The following is a 17,920-nucleotide window of genomic DNA, read 5'->3' as shown; positions in this document are numbered from 1 at the left end:
AAAGCCTTACAGTGAGCTGCCTTGCCTTTAAAAATATATGCCCTCACAATCTTGAACCACCCATCCGCCCACCAGAGCAGTTGGCCCAGCAGAAGGGAAGGGCTACAAGCGGTGACTGTTGACCACCTCACAATCTCTCTCCTCACAATCTCCTGATGTCCCTTCCTCCTCCCAGGGCTGAAATGTAGTGTGGTGCTTGGTCTGTCCAGGAGGAGTCTCAAAGACCTGAACATACCCTACATAAAGCAGGCTCTGGAGCATAGAACCTAGTATTTAAATAACAAAAGGGCCATTTTGTGGGAAGAGTGTTTGGATGGAAAATTGTCAGAAAGAGGCAAGAACCATCATCAGGAAGCCACACAGAAGGATCTGAGACAATTGGGACAAATTGCCAGTTGGAAGAACCACTGGTCTGCAGATATGGGGGCTGGTGTTGGTGATGGTATGTGCCGTAATAGGGCAGTGTTAATAGCTTCATTCCCTGTCTTCATTTTTCTATATAGAAATGATACTTAGATTAAAGCAAATGCAGTTTTTCATTTTAGGGCAGGCCAGGGAATTGAACTGACATTTCTTACCATCCTTACAAATGTTTAGTGAAAATTTACATGTGCTTGGGGAATTGATCCTCCTTGCTTTCTCCCCAGGTGAACCTTGCCCTCCTCATCTTATCTTTTGTGGGCTTTCTGCTTCCCTGCTACCTCTTCTACTACCGCCATAGACTTCTCCGGGAACAAGCAGTGAAAGACAGGATCTCTGATCAGCCTAATGGTGCCCACATGAAACTACAGGATGGTACTGCAACGAATGGCTTATTGAGCAATGATGCAACCACTATATAAATCAGGAACAGGGAAGGTGGGGGAACCTGTAGGTGACAAAGAACAGAATATGGACTTGGAGTGCCTGACAGATGGAATGAGACACTATTAGCAAGGGGAGGGGGAAAATACTGTGAGGATTTTATATTTGGGAACTATGAAAATAACTGAGGTGCTTTTAATTCTCAACAAGTGCATATCTGTATTTATAGCTGTTTATATTTTATATATATCTGTATATATATAGAAAGAGAGAAAGAGAGAAAGAGAACTCTATTTTTTTGCAGAGTATTTTAAACAGCCCTATGACTTTTAAATAGATCTTACGGATGTCCATCAATGAGCATTAGAGACCTAGAATATTTTATAAAAGGTCTACCCCTGCCCCAATATGAATTGTCCCCAGACAATGGGTATTTGTGGTTCATAGCATTTCACTATGACTTTCCAAGTGTTATTAGGCTGTGATGGGCAAATTTACCCTTATCAATTCCCTCCTCCCCTATCCTTCTGCCCTCCAGAGATAAAAATAAATAAATCAGGGAATGAATTAAACGCACACAGATTGTAAGTCCAAATGGCATGTTTTCTGCCAGATGTCTCTTCTGAGTCAAAGTTCCATCAGCTTCCTTGAATTCTGGCAGCTATGCTGGGATGTTGAAAAATGGGATGCAAAGTGTGGACATCACTTAACAGCAAATGCTGCAAGCCCTGCCTCCTGTCTCCCAATCCTTTCCCTGAGCTTTGTAAAAACAAGTGATGTCCTCATTAATTGTCTCTTAGAGACAAAGCTTTTATGGTCTCTTGAATGCTGTGTATTGTGTCCCAGGATTTGGACCTTGTCTTGGCAGCAGGTGTGACAGCATTATGTAAATTACAGAATACTGGGAGGGAGATTAATTTAACAGGATTTGGGTAAGGAAGAAGAGAATGGCAATTTTTAATGGCCTCTTTTTGGATTATGCCCTTCCAAGAGGAACTGTAGCCTTACATCTTAGAGGCTAGATTTGAGCAATTATGCTAAATATGCTGCCAGACCTCAGCCAACTCTACATATTTATTTATACTTAAATTTATATTGTTGCCTTTTCTCCAACAGTGGTACTCACATGTGATTTCAGCAAAATAATGAAACCATATAATAAAATTAAATCATTTTACTTGCAGATTTAAACCTAAGACATTCCTAAAAGTGATAACTGAACAGCTGCTCTGAAAGATGAAATGTAGGAAGATTATAGAATCATACAGTTGGGTCATCAAGTCCAACCCCCTGCCATGCAGGTATATACAATCAAGGCACTCCTGACAGATGGGCATCCAACCTCTGTTTAAAAACCCTCAAGAAAAAAAAGGCAACACCACCACACTCGAAGGCACTGTATTCCACTGTTGAACAGCTCTTACTGTCAGGAAGTTCTTCCTAATGTTTAGGTGGTATCTCTTTTCCTGTAGTCTGCCTCCATTGCTCTGTGTCCTAGTGTCTGGAGAAGCAGAAAACAAACTTGCTCCATCTTCAGTATGACCCCCTTTCAAATACAGTATTTAAACATGGCTACCATGTCACCTCCTAACTTCTCTTCTCCAGATTAAACATACCCAGCTCCATGGCCTCATAGACTGTGGTTTCCAGACTTTTTGGTCAATATCCTTCTTGAATTGTGGTACCCAAAACTGGACACAATATTCCAGGTGAGGCCTGACCAAAGTGGAATAGAGTAATACCATTACTTCTTTCAATCATGATACTATTTTTCTGTTAATAAGGCCAGAAATGCATTGGCTTTTTTGGCCACCTCATCACACTGTTTATTCATGTTCAGCTAGTACTAGGACTCTTAGATCCAGTTCACATGTACTGTTGTCTAGCCAGGTGTCATCCATCCTGTATCTGTACATTTCATTTTTTTGCCTAAGTGTAATACATTACCTTTCTCGCTGTTGAAACTTTTTGTTAGTTTTGTCCTTGCTCTCTAGCCAAGGTTATTTTGAATTCTGAGCCTATCCTCTGGGATATTAGCTACCCCTTCTAATTTGGTGTCATCTGCAAATTTGGTAAGCATGCCCTCTATTCTATCATTCAAGTCCTTGATAAAGATGTAGAATAGCACTGGGCCCAGGACAGACATTTATCCTGCATTTATCCTATTGCATCATCTGTTCCATTTCCCCCAGATTTAGCACTGTTTTCCTTTTGGGAGAAGACCAAGGCAAAGAGGGTATTGAGTACCATTTACTTGTTCTTCCTTTTGCATTAGAAATAATCAGAAAAACCCTTTTTATTGTTTATAACTCTAGCAAGCCTGAGGTCATTCTGCACTTTAGTTGTTGTTGTTGTTTTACTTTCTCCCTACAGATGCGGGCTAGTTGTTGCAATTCCTCTTTGCTGAAATTTCTTTCTCCCTTTTGCCATATCTTGTACATGCCCCTTTTTCATCTTTGCTCAGTTGAAAGTTATTTAGTTATCCATCTGGTTTCTTTAAACACTTTCCATTTTCCCACCTCATTGGAACTGTCTGAAATTGTGCCTTCAGTATTTTACATTTAAGAAGCTTCCATCCATGCGTTCTCTTCTTTCATATTCCCGACTACAGACTCACCCCCAGTATTTTCCTAAATTTACTGAAATCAGCTTTCTTAAAGTCTATAATGTGTGTCTGAATATGCTTGGCTTTCATAGAATCGTAGAGTTGGAAGAGACCGCAAGGGCCATCCAGTCCAACCCCCTGCCATGCAGGAACTCACAATCAAAGCATACCTGACAGATGGCCATCCAGCCTCTCTTTAACGACCTCCAAGGAAGGAGACGTCACCACACTCTGAGGGAGTGTCTTCCACTGTCGAACAGCTCTTACCATCAGGAAGTTCCTCCTAATGTTTAAGTGGAATCTCTTTTCCTGCAGTTTGCATCCATTATTCCGGGTCCTGTTCTCTGGAGCAGCAGAAAACAAGCTTGCTCCCTCCTCAGTATGACATCCCTTCAAATATTTAAACAGGGCTATTATATCACCTGTTAACCTTCTCTTCTCCAGGCTAAACATTCCCACCTACCTGAGTCGTTCCTCATAGGGCATGGTTTCCAGATCCTTCACCATTTTGGTCGCCCTCCTTTGGGCATGCTCCAGTTTCTCAACATCCTTTTTGAATTATGGTGCCCAGAACTGGAGGCAGTATTCCAGGTGGGGCTTGACCAAAGCAGAATACAGTGGTACTATTACTTCCCTTGATCTAGAAACTATACATAAGTGTGACTTGCAATCAATATCAGGATAATTGAAATTTCCTATTACTACTACATCTCTTTCTGAATATATAATCTTTTCCAGGAAGGCATCATCCAAGTTCTCAGTCTGGCTTGAGAGTCTGTAATAGACCTCCACAATGATATCATTGCTGTTTTTCTCTTTAATTTTATCCAGATTCTCTCAACCTGGCTTTCATGATTAAAGTCATGCAGTTCTTCACATATATAAACATGTAAAGATTAAGCTACAACAACTGGGAAATCCAGGAAAGGCACAATAATGTAAACTGGCAATTAATTCATCTTGGTGGCAATCACATGTTGATAAATTCCGTAGTACCAAAGCCAATTCTGAAAGTTCTGTTTTTTCCCAAAGATTTCTTCAGTTCCAACTGTGAATCTGGAATCCAGCAGCAGCAATTCATTCTCAGAGATTATTTCATCCAACAGCAATTAATTCACTGCAGTTTTGGGGAGTATATACTGTATTTTCTGGCGTATAAGACTACTTTTTAACCCAGGAAAATTTTCTCAAAAGTCGGGGGTTGTCTTATAGGGCTGAAACTTCCGAGCTGGACTGGAGAATCTGCGGTTACTGCATATGGTGGGGGGAGCTAAAAAATGGCCACGGCTGCATCCCATCCATATGCAGCGACCATATGAAAGCAGCAAGGGTGGTGCTGTACAAGTATGGTGGAAGAAAATCCACTCACCAGGATTCATGGAAAGAAGTGACTTAACGCTGTCTCGATGACAAGGTGAGGGGGTGCCTCACTGGGAAGGTGTAAGTGAAAGGCGGAGCAAGCTGCAGGTGTCCGGGACACGTGGGGTATGGAAAAAAGAGCCGTGTTTGCGTTACCGCTCTAATAGTCTTGGAGACAGGGAGGGCTAGGCAGGCAGGGAGAGCTGACCAATCCAAGCAGGATTTGTATACAACACGCTTTCCTGCTGTGTACCTGCATGTCATAAGCATTTGAATTAAACTGATGTTTGTTTAATTTTTATTTGATGTGCGTTGGAAGAGGGGTAGTCTTATACGGCCCAGTCGTCTTATACGCTGGAAAATACGGTATATAGGAGAAAGTACTGCCTGAGGCAATGGTAGGGTATGAGTGGACCTCCATTATTGAACTGTTGCTCCTATGGACCCTGGCCAGCATAGCCAGTGATGAGGACTGATGGGAGTTGCAGTCTTCCATTTGGAGGGCCACATAATCCTGCATTGGGAGGGCCATATATCTAAAATACTTTGCTTTCATGTCATTTAAAAGTTGAAAACAGCACCTGAAACTTGAATCAGAATCAAAGTGGTACCTAGTTTACATCTTAGAAAGTAGACTTCTATGCAGCTAGTGTCTTACTCCAGCTTAAAAACAGGCTGTCATATTTAGAAATTTCTGAACTGTTTTGAGGTCAGCCCTATACTTAGCACTTTGTAGTAGTCCACTAGGGAAATCATCAGCGCATGGACAACAGTGGCCATGCCTTCACAAAGTGGAGTGATGGCCATCTAAAGAACATATTCTTGGCTATGTCAGTCACTACGGTATTTAAAAGTAATACTGGACTCAGGAACATTCCCAAACTATGAAATTTTTCTTAAGAATGGGTAATTCAACCACCTCTCAATATCTAAGCAGATTTTCTCAGGATTAGTAACTCTACCATGTGAAGTTTCATTTCATTTTTTTTGTGTTGTTGTTGTGTGCCTTCAAGTTTCCAACTTATGGGGACCCTAAGGCAAACCTATCATGGGGTTTTCTTGGCAAGTTTCTTCAGAGAGGGTTTGCCTATTCCATCCTCTGAGGCTGAGAGAGTGTGACTTGCCCAGGATCACCTTAGGATCACTAAGCCAGGATTTGAACCTTGGTCCCAAAAGTCAGTCCAGTGCTCAAACCACTACACCATGCTGGCTCCTATCATTTAACATACTTTCTCCCAATCTACTGATTCATGCAGCCATTCAGGAATGACCTTCCCATGCCCAGTGCAAAGGGAGGATAAATACAACTCCTAGTATCAGCATATTGATGAAACCATGCTTCACCCCTCTACATACATACACACGCACTTTGGATGACTTCTGGCATGTACTTGCAGATGTGAAAAGCAGACAAAATAAGAAGGAAACTTGTATAATTTACATAGGGAAGATTTGCAATCCTCCTAGATGTGGAAATATCCTGGTAGGTAGAGGTAAAACTTCTGCAGAAACATGCCTCCTGTTCCCAACATATGCAAGCAGCAAAGAGGACACTGCACAAACAATGCCCAAGGTAGTGAGTTTCATCCAAGAGTTGATATAAAACTGCCTGCTTTATTGTCTTGATAAAGAACATATGAGCTAATGGATTGGCAATTCCCTCTGTGAATTACATTGCAAGCTTCCATCGTCTTTATGCTTTTCATGTTCTCATGAACTTGCTAGAAGTCATTAAAGGCCTGTGATTTACCTCTAGCTAGGGATGGCGAGAAAGCATCTTTAAAAGCACTTTTGGTTTTAAGAGAACACATCTTCATATGATGGGAAGCCAGTGGCCCAGGTTCCCAACATAAGGGAACTGAGAATGTTGTCAGCCTAGTGGTGACAGTGGGGGAATATTTTTCAGTCAGAAACGCAGCAGCCATAGTTCTGGCACCTATGGTCTAAAAAAGTAACTTTTCCAGCCTCTGTAATAAATAGCACAGTGGCTGATAATGGCATAAGCAAGACAAGGAGAAATTTCTTTGTCTAGAAGCCTGTGTGAATTTCCTCTTCTGAATAAACAGTTAAATGTGAGAACAGAGCTGACATAAGCCTCTGTCTCCTTTAAGACAGTGCTGCTTATATTCTGATTCTTCCACATAACACTTATTATCAGACACCAATATGAATTTCTTCACATGCATTTAGAATTGATCATTTCATAACAAATATTGAGCTTTAAAAAAATTACTGGGGTGTAGAGAAAGGGGTTGGTCAGTAATCATGTCAGTTTAAAATGAGGCAGCCCAATTTCATTTTCACTGCTGAACACCTCTCCCACTTTCCTCCAGATTTCTAGAATTTTTGGTGATCATTAGCTCCATCTGATACTTAATTTATTATTATTTGTATCTTTCTCAGAAGAAATGGAAAAAGACATATTTTGTCAGTTTGGAACTTTAAAAAAACCAGTACCTAATTTAGGGAAAGACTAGATTTGAAGGACTAAACATGTTATACAAACTTGGGAATTAACCATATCCATTTCTTACAATCTCCAGTTCAGCTGCAATAATGTTTTAAGGAGCATTTGCACATAGCCAGCTGCACTGGAATGAAGACAGATGAATAACCGAGTTCTGTTGAAAACAATGCAGCACATATTAAGATGGCATCTACATTTGATTGCATTAGAATTTGAATCCAGTTTGCACTTGTTTGATAAGTTTGATAAGCACATGGATTTCTCTGGCTCAGAAGCAGGATTCATGTACCCTTCCAGATGTTTTTTATGTGGCTCTCAGTAGCTCTAGTTAGCATAATCAACACTGAGGAATGCAGGGAGTTGCAGTACAACAACACCTGGTGGGTCACATCATTCCAATCCCTGCTTTAGATGGGTTCATTGAGAACAAGCTCTAAAATGAGGTGATGATGGTGTAGTGTCTTCCAAGGAAGCATTGAACTTCAGTACTGCTTTTTCTAATTATCAAATACTAATGAATAAAATTGGAGGAAAGAAAGTGACTAAAAGCTAAAGAGAGTAAAACATAGCCAGATATCCTGATATTGGGTGTGAAAAGCATAGTGTAAGAAAATGATAAAGGCTCCATACAATTTGGCAGCAGTTCTGGAGGGGAGAAAAGCTCTGACTGGGATGAAATGTTGCAGAGAGAGAGTGAGGCTCTTTGGTAATCTGCATGTAAATGATATCCCCCCCCCCCCCCGCAAGTATTTACATTGTGAAGTTGAAGGCTTTCATGACCGGCATCCATAGTTTTTTGTGGGTTTTTCAGGCTATGTGGCCATGTTCTAGAAGTATTTACATTGTTAACAGCTGAGGCAGATTTTGCTAACCAGCCCTTTTAGTGCTCTTTCTTTGCAGCATTTTAGCTTGCTGACTTTAATTTCCCCCCATTTATTAATATCCTTAATATCCTCCTTATGCGACCTCAAGGTGTCATACATATAAAACAATTTAAACAATCTAAAAACACTCCCAGATTAAAATAATAAAATAATTTAAGTAAGACAGAAACATACTAAACAAACCAAGAGGTTAAAATGATTTAAAAGGGTACAGCACTTCAAAACCACGTACATAACACATTTAAAAACAAATAACCTCCCCCCCCCCCCGACTTTAATAAAAATCCATGTTTTGACTTGTTGCTGAAAGAAACTAGTGTTGGGAGCAATCAGACCTCCAGGGAAAAGGTGTTCCAAAACCGAGGTGCCAAAACCAGTGACTTGAGAGACAAATCACTGGACCACTTCCCCTTCTAATGAAGTAGGCTGTTGCTACAAAAACTCATGTCACAATCTGTTACCCTTATGGAAAGCGTGGTCACTGTTGGACTGCAATTTCTATCTGCTCTAGCTAGATGGCAAAGGATGGTTAGCATTGTAGTCCAATAACATCTGGAGGACCACAGTTCTGCTATAAAGTGTTAAAGTTTTTATTACCCTTTATTTGTCCTTATTGAACTGGGGAAGGCTTCAGTTTGACACACACTGTTGTTGTGTGCCTGCTGACAATTTCCAATTTAGAGCAACCCTAAAATGATTCTATCATGGGGTTTTCTTAACAAGATCTGTTCAGAGAAAGTTTGCCATTGTCTTTTTAGATTGTAAGCCTGAGGGCAGGGAACCGTCTAATTAAAAAGATTGTATGTGCAGCGCTGTGTAAATTTACAGCGCTTTATAAATAAAGGTTAATAATAAATTGTCTCCCTCTGAGGCTGAGAGTGTGTGACTTTCCCAAGGTCACTCAGTAGGTTTCCACAGCCAAGCGGGGATCTGAACCTTGATCTCCTCGAGTCCCAATCCTACACACTCAACTATAAAAAGTTAAAATAGTGACTTTGGTATATGAGTGATTCAACCATCCTTGTGGGATGGGATAGGAGGTAATGTGGGAATGCAATATCACTATGTTGAGGCTTAGTTCCCATCATTCTCCACCATCGGCTATACTAGTTAGAGCTCCTGGGAGGTGCACTAGTTGCCTCTGAAGGGCTGAAGATTCCTACCCTGCAGAAAATGAAAAGTAAGGTGTGGCCAGGTACTTAGCTGCAGTCCTGCAGCTCTCCACAGCTAACCCTGTTTATCTGGTTTATGAGAGAACAGCAGATACCATGGAAGTCCAACCTCACAACAGACTGGATTCCAACAACAAACAAGGGGTGGTTTGGCTGGGTTGTTTCCACCATGACTTCTGACTTTACTAAGTTTATGTATATCAGTGAGCTGCCAAATGAGTAAGGATGGCAAAGATCAGGTGGCCATGCTGACTGGGGTTTTTGGGAACTATAGTCAAACGGAAATGACATGTATGTGACCACAAGATAGAGCTGTAGCGGAACCTATTACAGTTCCAGTGGAAGTTGACAGTTGACACTTGCATTATGGAATGTTGATGCTGTCCTTCTGAGAGAGTGTGTCAGTTATGACGGTTGGTGTTAGAGTAACTGCCTCTCTGTTTTGTTGTTATGGTTGTTTGGTTGGCAAAATAATTTATTTATTAAAGTAACTTATTTAGTAAAGCCCTCGTGTAGAGTGAAGGCTTGAAGTGCTCTTGTTATTTCTCAAGCCGGGAGCTTAAGGCCGTTTGCAGTGGTGAAGGAATATTTTTCTTCTTGGCCTGAATACCTTTGCAGACATTTCTTCAGATTCCTTCTCCCTGGCATCCTGTTGACGTGGTTCAACTCTGTAGGTGGTTGTGGTGGACACAGCGCGTCTTTCCATGCCTTAATAGTTTCCACCATGACTTCTGACTTTACTACGTTTATGTTTATCAGTGAGCTGCCAAATGAGTAGGGATGGCAAAGATCAGGTGGCCATGCTGACTGGGGTTTTTGGGAACTGTAGTCTAACAAAGTAAACTTTCCAAGCTCTGGCAAGGTTTCATATTTTCAGAGTTCTCCAAATAAAAATATTTTGTCTTTGGGGAATGCCCCCCCCCCCCAGTGCATTTGTTACTCCTGTGACTGTAGCACACAGAGGAGAGAGGCCATGGCTGAGGGCCAGCACAGCTCATGCTTTGCATACATAAAGTCCCAGCTTCAATCCCTGGCACATCCATTTAAAGGTTTTTCAGGTAGCAGGCTAGGAAAGAGCTCTGCCTGAGACCCTGGAGAACTCCTGCCAGTCAGCATAGACAGATCTGGGTTACATGAATAATTGGTCTGACTCTGTGTAAGACAGCTCCTTCTGCTTAGTTAATTAATATCCTGTCTTTCGGATCCAAAGATCCCCCAAGGCAGCTCACAAAAATCTGTATATCCGTGGCTAACGAGGGTTCTACAAGTGTCATAGGCACCAACTAGATATTCCCTGTGACACAGTTTCTGGAATGGCAGAGCAACGTCCTTTGACTTCTCTTCCCCACCTTTTTTGGCCATTCAGTTTAATTGCAAGTAATATATCTGTCTCATCTGGCAACATTGTTCTTCTCTATCTCCTCCTTCCACTGTTCAACAAATTCATGAACTCCTTTCTTGGAATGCATTAAGCTGCCACTGTCCCCCCCCCCCTTCATTTCTCTCTTTTTATTGGGAGGCAATTACAGACTATTTCCCTGCCCCTCCACTACACATCCAGTGTATGGAAAGGCGGTGTATCTTACAATCTCTCACACAGTTTTAAAATATCCACTGGGGGAATGTGTCATGTGAACTGACTTCTAAGCAAAAACATGCTATTAGTGAAGAGAATATACTGTATTTTGTGAAGAGTCTGGAAATTAATGCTACACAGTACTTGTCTTCAACCCTGGACCTAGTATTAGGGAACTCTTAAGGTGGCTAATGATGGTAGAATGCAGCAATGGCAGTTTTCCTGACTGGTTTTTCCTCTTAACCTTCCTGGCTGATCTGCTTTATTGGAGGGCAGTTCTGTGTATATTAAACCATCTGATTTCATCCATACAGTATCTGCTTCATATGTGATAGTAGTACCAACCTGTTGCCATTCCTGAAGTAAAACTCAACTGTCAATCCCATTCACTTCTATAATGGAAAGAAAGAAACTGCCAATTCTTCCTTTTCCCTAGATTGCATAATGTCTTAGGCTGTCCCCTGCTTGCCACCTTTCTCCCTCTGTCACTTTTCCTCTTACAGATTGATAACAGGCAGATATTCCACAGCTATAGCTATCCTCACATGGAAATGCCATTATAAAGAAAGTCCACAAATAAACCTATCATAGGTCTTTAAGGCATTTTTTAGAGGTGGTTTGCCATTGCTTTCCTCTGAGGGTAAGAGAGCATGACTTGCCCCAGGTCACCTAAGAGCTTTCTGTGGCTGAGCAGGGACTTGAGACCTGGAGCCTTATCATACGTAGGGGGTTTGCAGCTCAGATCTGCTGTCACTCCTGTTCTAGCAAGGCAAAAGTGATGTTTTTTCACACCAGATCTGGAGTCACTCCTGTCTAGCAATGTGAATTCACGTTAAAATGTGATGTTCTACCACACCTGATTGCCTTTCCGTTGCCCTACCGAATTGAGGGGGAAGTGGAGTCAGTTCGATTCCAGACAAGTCACGTGATGTGGATTCAAGCAAAGTGTGGTGAGTGCACATTGTATTACCACACCAGAGGGTTCAACGATTCGAATTGGCACCTTTGGGTATGCTCAGTGGGGCTCTGGACGCTGTCCTCCTTCCCTGCCCCCTCTGTCATCCTTTATCGGGATGAAGGAGCAGGCAGGGAATGATGCGATAGGTCGCAGGGGGTCACTGGGGCCAGAATCAGACTGAAGGAGCAGGCAGGGGATGATGGGATAGGTTGCAGGGGGTCACTGGGGCCAGGATCGGACTGAAGGAGCAGTTAGAGGATGATGGGATGGGTGGCATTTAGGCTGCAAAAACAAAATGCACGGGTATAGTATGGGGGATACATGGATCAGCAGTACAACATGTGAAAAGTACCTTAGGATTATTGTTGATAATAAGTTGAACTTGAGCTAGCAGTGTGATGATGCAGCAAAGAAGGAGGATGCTATTTTAGCATGCCTTAATAGATGAATGGTTTCCAGGTTGACGGTTGAGGAAACTAATGGTCTTGCTATATTCTGCACTGTTCAGGCCTCAATTGGAATATTGTCTCCAGTTCTGGGTGCCTCATTTTTAAAAAGAATTGGGCCTAAATACCCTAAAGACATGAGGTCCTGTTTGATCTTGGAAGCTAAGCAGACTCAGTCTTGAGTTAGTACTTGGATGGGAGCCTACCAATGAATATCAGGTGCTGTTGGCTATATTTCAGAGGAACTGGCAAAATCCCATTCCTTGCTAAGAAAACTCTTGACATTCATGAGGTTGCAATAATGCAACAGGTGACTTGAAGGTGAACCCATACAGCGACATGTAGGAGTAGGTCCAGAGAAGGGCAGCAAACACAATAAACGATATGGAGAACAAAATTTATGTGGAATAGTTGAAGGAGCTGGGCTTGTTCAGCTTGGTGAAGAAAAGACTGAGGAATAACATGACTTCATTCTTTAAATACTTCAAGGGCTGCTACACAAAGGAGGGGACAGACCTGTTTTCTGCTGCTGCAGAGGATGGGATCAGGTCTAATGGTTTGAAGTTACAACAAGAGAATAGGGTTTGATTGAACATTAAAAGGAACGTCTTGATAGTACGAGTAGTTTGGTAATGGAACCAATCATCTAAAAAGGTGGCAGGGTCTCTGTCTCTGAAGGTCTTCAAAAAGAGACTGGACAGCTACTTGCCAGGGAATCTTTAACTGGAGATCCTGCACTGAGCAGGGGGTTGAACTCAATTGTCCATGAGGCTCCTTCCAACTCTATGCTTATATGGCTCTATGAATTTATGGCTGTGGGTCCTTGGGCAAATATATTTCTGCCCTTCTAATTTAGTTTCAATATGCTATATATGCTATGATTCTGTAATTATTTCTACATTGGACTGAGGAAAGGCAGGAATGTGGTGGCTCAAGTGGTTAAGACACTGACTGTTGATTGCAAGATTGGCAGGTTGGCAGTTTGTTGCTGCATGATGAGGTGAGCTCCCATCACTAGTCCCAGCTTCTGCTAACCTAGCAGTTTGAAAGCATGCAATTGCAAGTACAGTGGGCCCTTGCCTTATGCGGGGGATCCATTCTGGACCCCACCCCCCATGTAAGGCAAAAAGCACATATGCTCGAGCCCCATTGGATATAATGGGGCTTGTGCTCGCTGTGTGGCCATTCTCCCCTTTGCCAGGAGGTTTTAGCATAAGCTGAAAGCCACCTATAATGAGTCCGTGTATGGCGCAGGTACCACTCTGGTGGGAAGGTAAACAGTGTTCTGTGCAATCATGCTGGCTACAAGATCACAGAGTAGTCTCTGACAACGCTGGCTCTTCGGTGGAGATGAGCACTGCCTCCTTTAGTCAGACACGACTTGACAATCTTGTCAATGGAGAATACCTTTACCTTTACCTTTTACTGAGGAAAGGCAGTCTTAAGAGTAAAAACACAGATTTCTGAAAAGAGAATGAAGTGGCATTTCATGCAGGAGTGGAGAAAGGCTCAGAAAACAATGATGAAAGGGTCAAACTCTGGTGGATCTTTCTTGATTTTAATCTTGAATCATTTCATTATCCCTGTACTTTCTAACTAGCAACATGTGGGTTACACTTACATCCTTGTGTGGCTTTATGGTGCCAATTATTCTGCCTTCTGCCACATAGGGATCACCACCACCACTGAAACTCTGGTCAGTAAGCATAAGACTGTGAGTAGCATCCTATCCCTGGCTGAAACAGGAATGGAGTAAGAGGGAGGGGGGCAAAATGACAGCATTACCCTTCCAAATAGGAATTCTGCTTTAACCAAATAGGAGTTCTCAATCCTTAGATTTCTAACTTTCCAGTAACTTAAAATGTTAGCTGAGCATTTAGAAATACAGTTTGGGGTTTAAAAAAAAAGTGTGATGTAGTGGTTTGAGAGTTGGACAACTGTAGAGACTTGGGGCCAATTCCCCACTCAGCCCTGAAACCCACTGGGTGACCTTGGATAAGTCACATGCTCTCAGCCTCAGGGGAAGGCAAGCACAAACCTCCTCTGAACAGATCTTGCCAAGAAAACCCCATGGTAGGGTCTCCTTATGGTCACCATAAGTCAGAAATGAAGGCACACAGTAACAAGAAAGATGTTAAAATAATGTGAGCATAGCAAATATAAGAGTTCTAGGTGTGAACAATTTTCAGTGTCTCACTCTTTGCAAGGCTAGAAATTTGGAAACTAAAGGGGGAAAATCATATGGGGGGATGGAATAATTGTTTAAGGAGCAATGCTCAATTTTTGTCCTCCTATGCTATGCCACTGGACCTAACCATACTTAGGGAGTCTTTGAGCCAAGGGTCAGTTGTACTGATGCAAGGTTACTTTTCCTTTGCTCTTCTTTTGCCTACTAATATCATGCTCCCACACTTGGTGAATAGTTTAGTAATGTTTGAAGCATATGCGTAGGCTTTAGAGAAGAGATAACAAATATTTTTGCTACAAGCCAATTGAAATGGGCTGGCTATGTACAAATTTCCCCTCATGATTAATGGAAAACAAAAGTTGGTTTCAGGAACATTTGACAGTATTTTTCAGAAATATCATTTTCTTGTCCTGCTCACATCCTTGCTGTGTGTTTTTTCCCCCTGTAAGAAGCCATTCTTGGAAAATGTCAAGCAGCTACCACCTGGTTTCCATTATTCATAATGGAAGAGTTAAAGAACAGCTCAATTAAACTGAAAGGGTGAGTGTCAAAAGACATTTCTTTCAACAGAGGGCATGGTTAATTTAGGAAACATGGCCACAGAACACAGGAGACTCAGAACAGAAGAATTTAAAAAGAGGAAAGGGTATTAGAATTTCATTACGACAGGAAGCTTTATCTGGGTTTCTAGCAATAAATATCAAAGGTTAAATAGAGTTAGATTAACCATATTCAAAAAAGAGCATTTCTGTTCTTTGAAAGCAAAGGGTTAGGTAGCAGCTGTGGCTTTGCCCATCATTTCTAGGCTTTGATAAGAGATGCATCATCTAGCTCTGTTGGAGGCACAGAGGTTCCTCCCATGCAGTCCATTTCAAAATGTTTTCATTTTAGCAGAATCCAGAGCCCTCTGGGTGTGCAGGAACAGAATTCATATACTTCCCAGCCAGCTTGTCCATTGGCCATACTGGTGAGGGTGATAGAGATTGTATTTCAAAACATCAGGAGCACACCAGGTTGGAAGGTGTGCTGTCCTAGAACTCAAAACAAATCTACCCATTATCAATGGTGTCACTAGGGTGGTGCGGACTGCACTGAGTGACACTTAAGAAAAGGAGTGACACCTGGTTGGGCCCTTCTCTGGCTGTGGGGGTGTTTGCAGAACAGCTGCCAGCATCTGTCCCTTCTCTGCTGCCCTGACTCACTCAGCTGAGAGAGACAAGGCAGCAGAGAATGAGGGGCCTGTGCATGCGTGCCTGTCCCACATTTTCCCCAGTGTCTTGGCTGACTCCTGGCTGGTTTCTGCAGGTGGCTGGGGAGGGGTATAGGGCAGGCCACTGCAACTGCCACTCCTTCCCCAGCATCTGCACCAAGTGACACCAACACTAAGAACACCACTGCCCATTGTACACTCAACTTTTGTTCCCCTCTTTTTTAAGTGGGGGCATTTACATGTAAACAATTGAGTTGGGCCACATTGGAAGTGTACTTGCTATGTTTTGGTCAGTAGTATGAGGGATCCCTATCTGTACAATTTCCAGTTGACGGAGGATGTGTTCAGCAGTGAGAGGCCGGAAACTGTCATCATGAAACAAAACCTAGCGTCCAAAACAGTTTCTTTCCCACTACAGTACTTAAAAAAACACACAACACATCGTGTTTTTAAAAAGTACTCAGATGTAGAGACACACAAGAGCTACTTTAAACAAGAGGCACAAGCTTAGGGGTTATGAGGTGCTGGATGGATTGCATGTCTGATCTCAGAATGGAAACAAGTACTGTTGATGTTAGCAGCCTAAATACTCTGAAATACCCTGAAAACTTGGAAGCTAAGCAGGGTCATGCCTGGTTAGTACTTGGATGGGGGACTGCCAAGGAATACTAGGTGCCATGGTTTATATTTTGAGGAAGGCAATCACAATTCTTCTGAGTTTTCCTTGCCTGAGAAAACTTTATGAAATTCATGGGATTGCTGTAAGTTGTCAAGTGACTTGAAGATACACACAGCCAGTTATTGTTTGAAGTCTGAAAGAAGGAGAGTGGCAAAGAAGAAAACAAAAATTTTGGCCCCTGCTTGTAGAAAGACATTGCAAATACTACTTTTTGGACAGCAGCTCATGTTGCCTGGGGAATTCTGGAAGCTGCCATCCCAAAAAATAACTTTTCAAAGCTCCATTTTAGATATGTCAGTGCACATTTTTAGTTTAGAAAGTGCAGTATTTAGGGATAGAGGCAGTTTGAAAATGGTACCATGAACAAGTGGGATGGTATTTTGCTCTAAGGCTTTACTGCTTGCTGATAAACTATAGGTAAGGAGCTAAACTAAACATCCCAAGTCAAAGTAGACTCCCAAGCCTCTTGCAGAGTTGGTGAGTACATTTCAGACCAGGATCCCTATCACTACAACTGTAAGAATCTGTCCATTGAAAAGCAGAACAGTCAAAGAGACTGGGGGGAAATGGTACGGAGTCCTACAAACATACAGCTCTCTCACCCTCAGTTAACTTTAGCATTCACAGCATAAGAAGGGACCACTATATGGAGGGAAGCAAGATTTGTTTTGTTTTTTTTTTTTTAAACAGAGAAAAGATCCCAGTCTGAACTGTGTCAGATGACAGCTGTTAGATATTTTTAACAGTTCTTGAAGTTTAGTACATAAGGTAGGAAACCATAACAGACTTTGAGAAGGAGGACACAGGTGCTAATTCAAAAGGTTGACACTTAAGTTTGTGTTAGCCTCAAGTGAGCAGCAGGCCCGATTTAGCAGATTTTATCAAGGTGCAGAAAGGTTGTTGAGATGAGGTTTGAAGACATACTGTTCTTCAAAACCAAACAGGTGTCTGCAGCAGTAGATCAGTCAGATAATGAAACTAGAAACAATGAATTTATCACACTGGGGCTGATTTTGGCATTAAAGAGAGATTAAAGCACATTTAAAGCATCTTGCAAATGAAACAGAAATGGCGAGTAATTGCATGAATGATTATCATATGCAATTGCACAAATAAAGTGATATTGGAAATGCATTGTTGCTGAAATCTCAAAAGTACAAAGATATGCATTAATGCTTCTTTGTGACCACTTTAATGGCAGGTTTTGTGCAACATCGTGTGAAATCATTACGCATAATTACATAATTTTTCTGGGATATTCATGGGATAAACTCCCGATCTTCATGTGATAAACTGCTATGAGAGGTTTACTCTGAAAGAGAGAGGGAATGGATGGGAGGTTATGGTCATATACTTAGATTAAAGCTCCAGCTTCTGGGACTGTTTTGGGCATCTGTTTTGGATATAACAGGACATGTAGGAGTTTATCAGACAAGGGAAATTGGAAGTATAATCCGATGGCAATCATGGGGTTTAACGTTATTGCGTGATGATCCACTACACACAAATTCGGGCAATGGGAAGTCAGTCCGAATGCAATCATGTGGTTTCATGTTTTTGCGTGATAGACTG

The 17,920-nt window shown here is 41.9% G+C and overlaps 1 protein-coding gene across 2 annotated transcripts in view; it reads left to right on the top strand.

The window, feature by feature from the left end:
* Positions 1–1,981, top strand: part of SLC43A1 (solute carrier family 43 member 1) — a 44,135-nt gene extending 42,154 nt beyond the window's left edge. For both annotated transcript variants that reach the window (XM_042445180.1, XM_042445179.1), the window contains exon 16: positions 648–1,981. In XM_042445180.1, the coding sequence (XP_042301114.1) occupies positions 648–842 (195 nt within the window). In that variant the 3' untranslated portion in view covers positions 843–1,981. The remainder of the gene's footprint in view (positions 1–647) is intronic.
* The last annotated feature ends 15,939 nt before the right edge of the window (positions 1,982–17,920 follow it).

This window comes from Sceloporus undulatus, chromosome 1 (genome assembly GCF_019175285.1).
Source record: "Sceloporus undulatus isolate JIND9_A2432 ecotype Alabama chromosome 1, SceUnd_v1.1, whole genome shotgun sequence".
Taxonomy (NCBI): domain Eukaryota; kingdom Metazoa; phylum Chordata; class Lepidosauria; order Squamata; family Phrynosomatidae; genus Sceloporus; species Sceloporus undulatus.
This window is presented reverse-complemented; position numbering and strand designations above follow the sequence as displayed.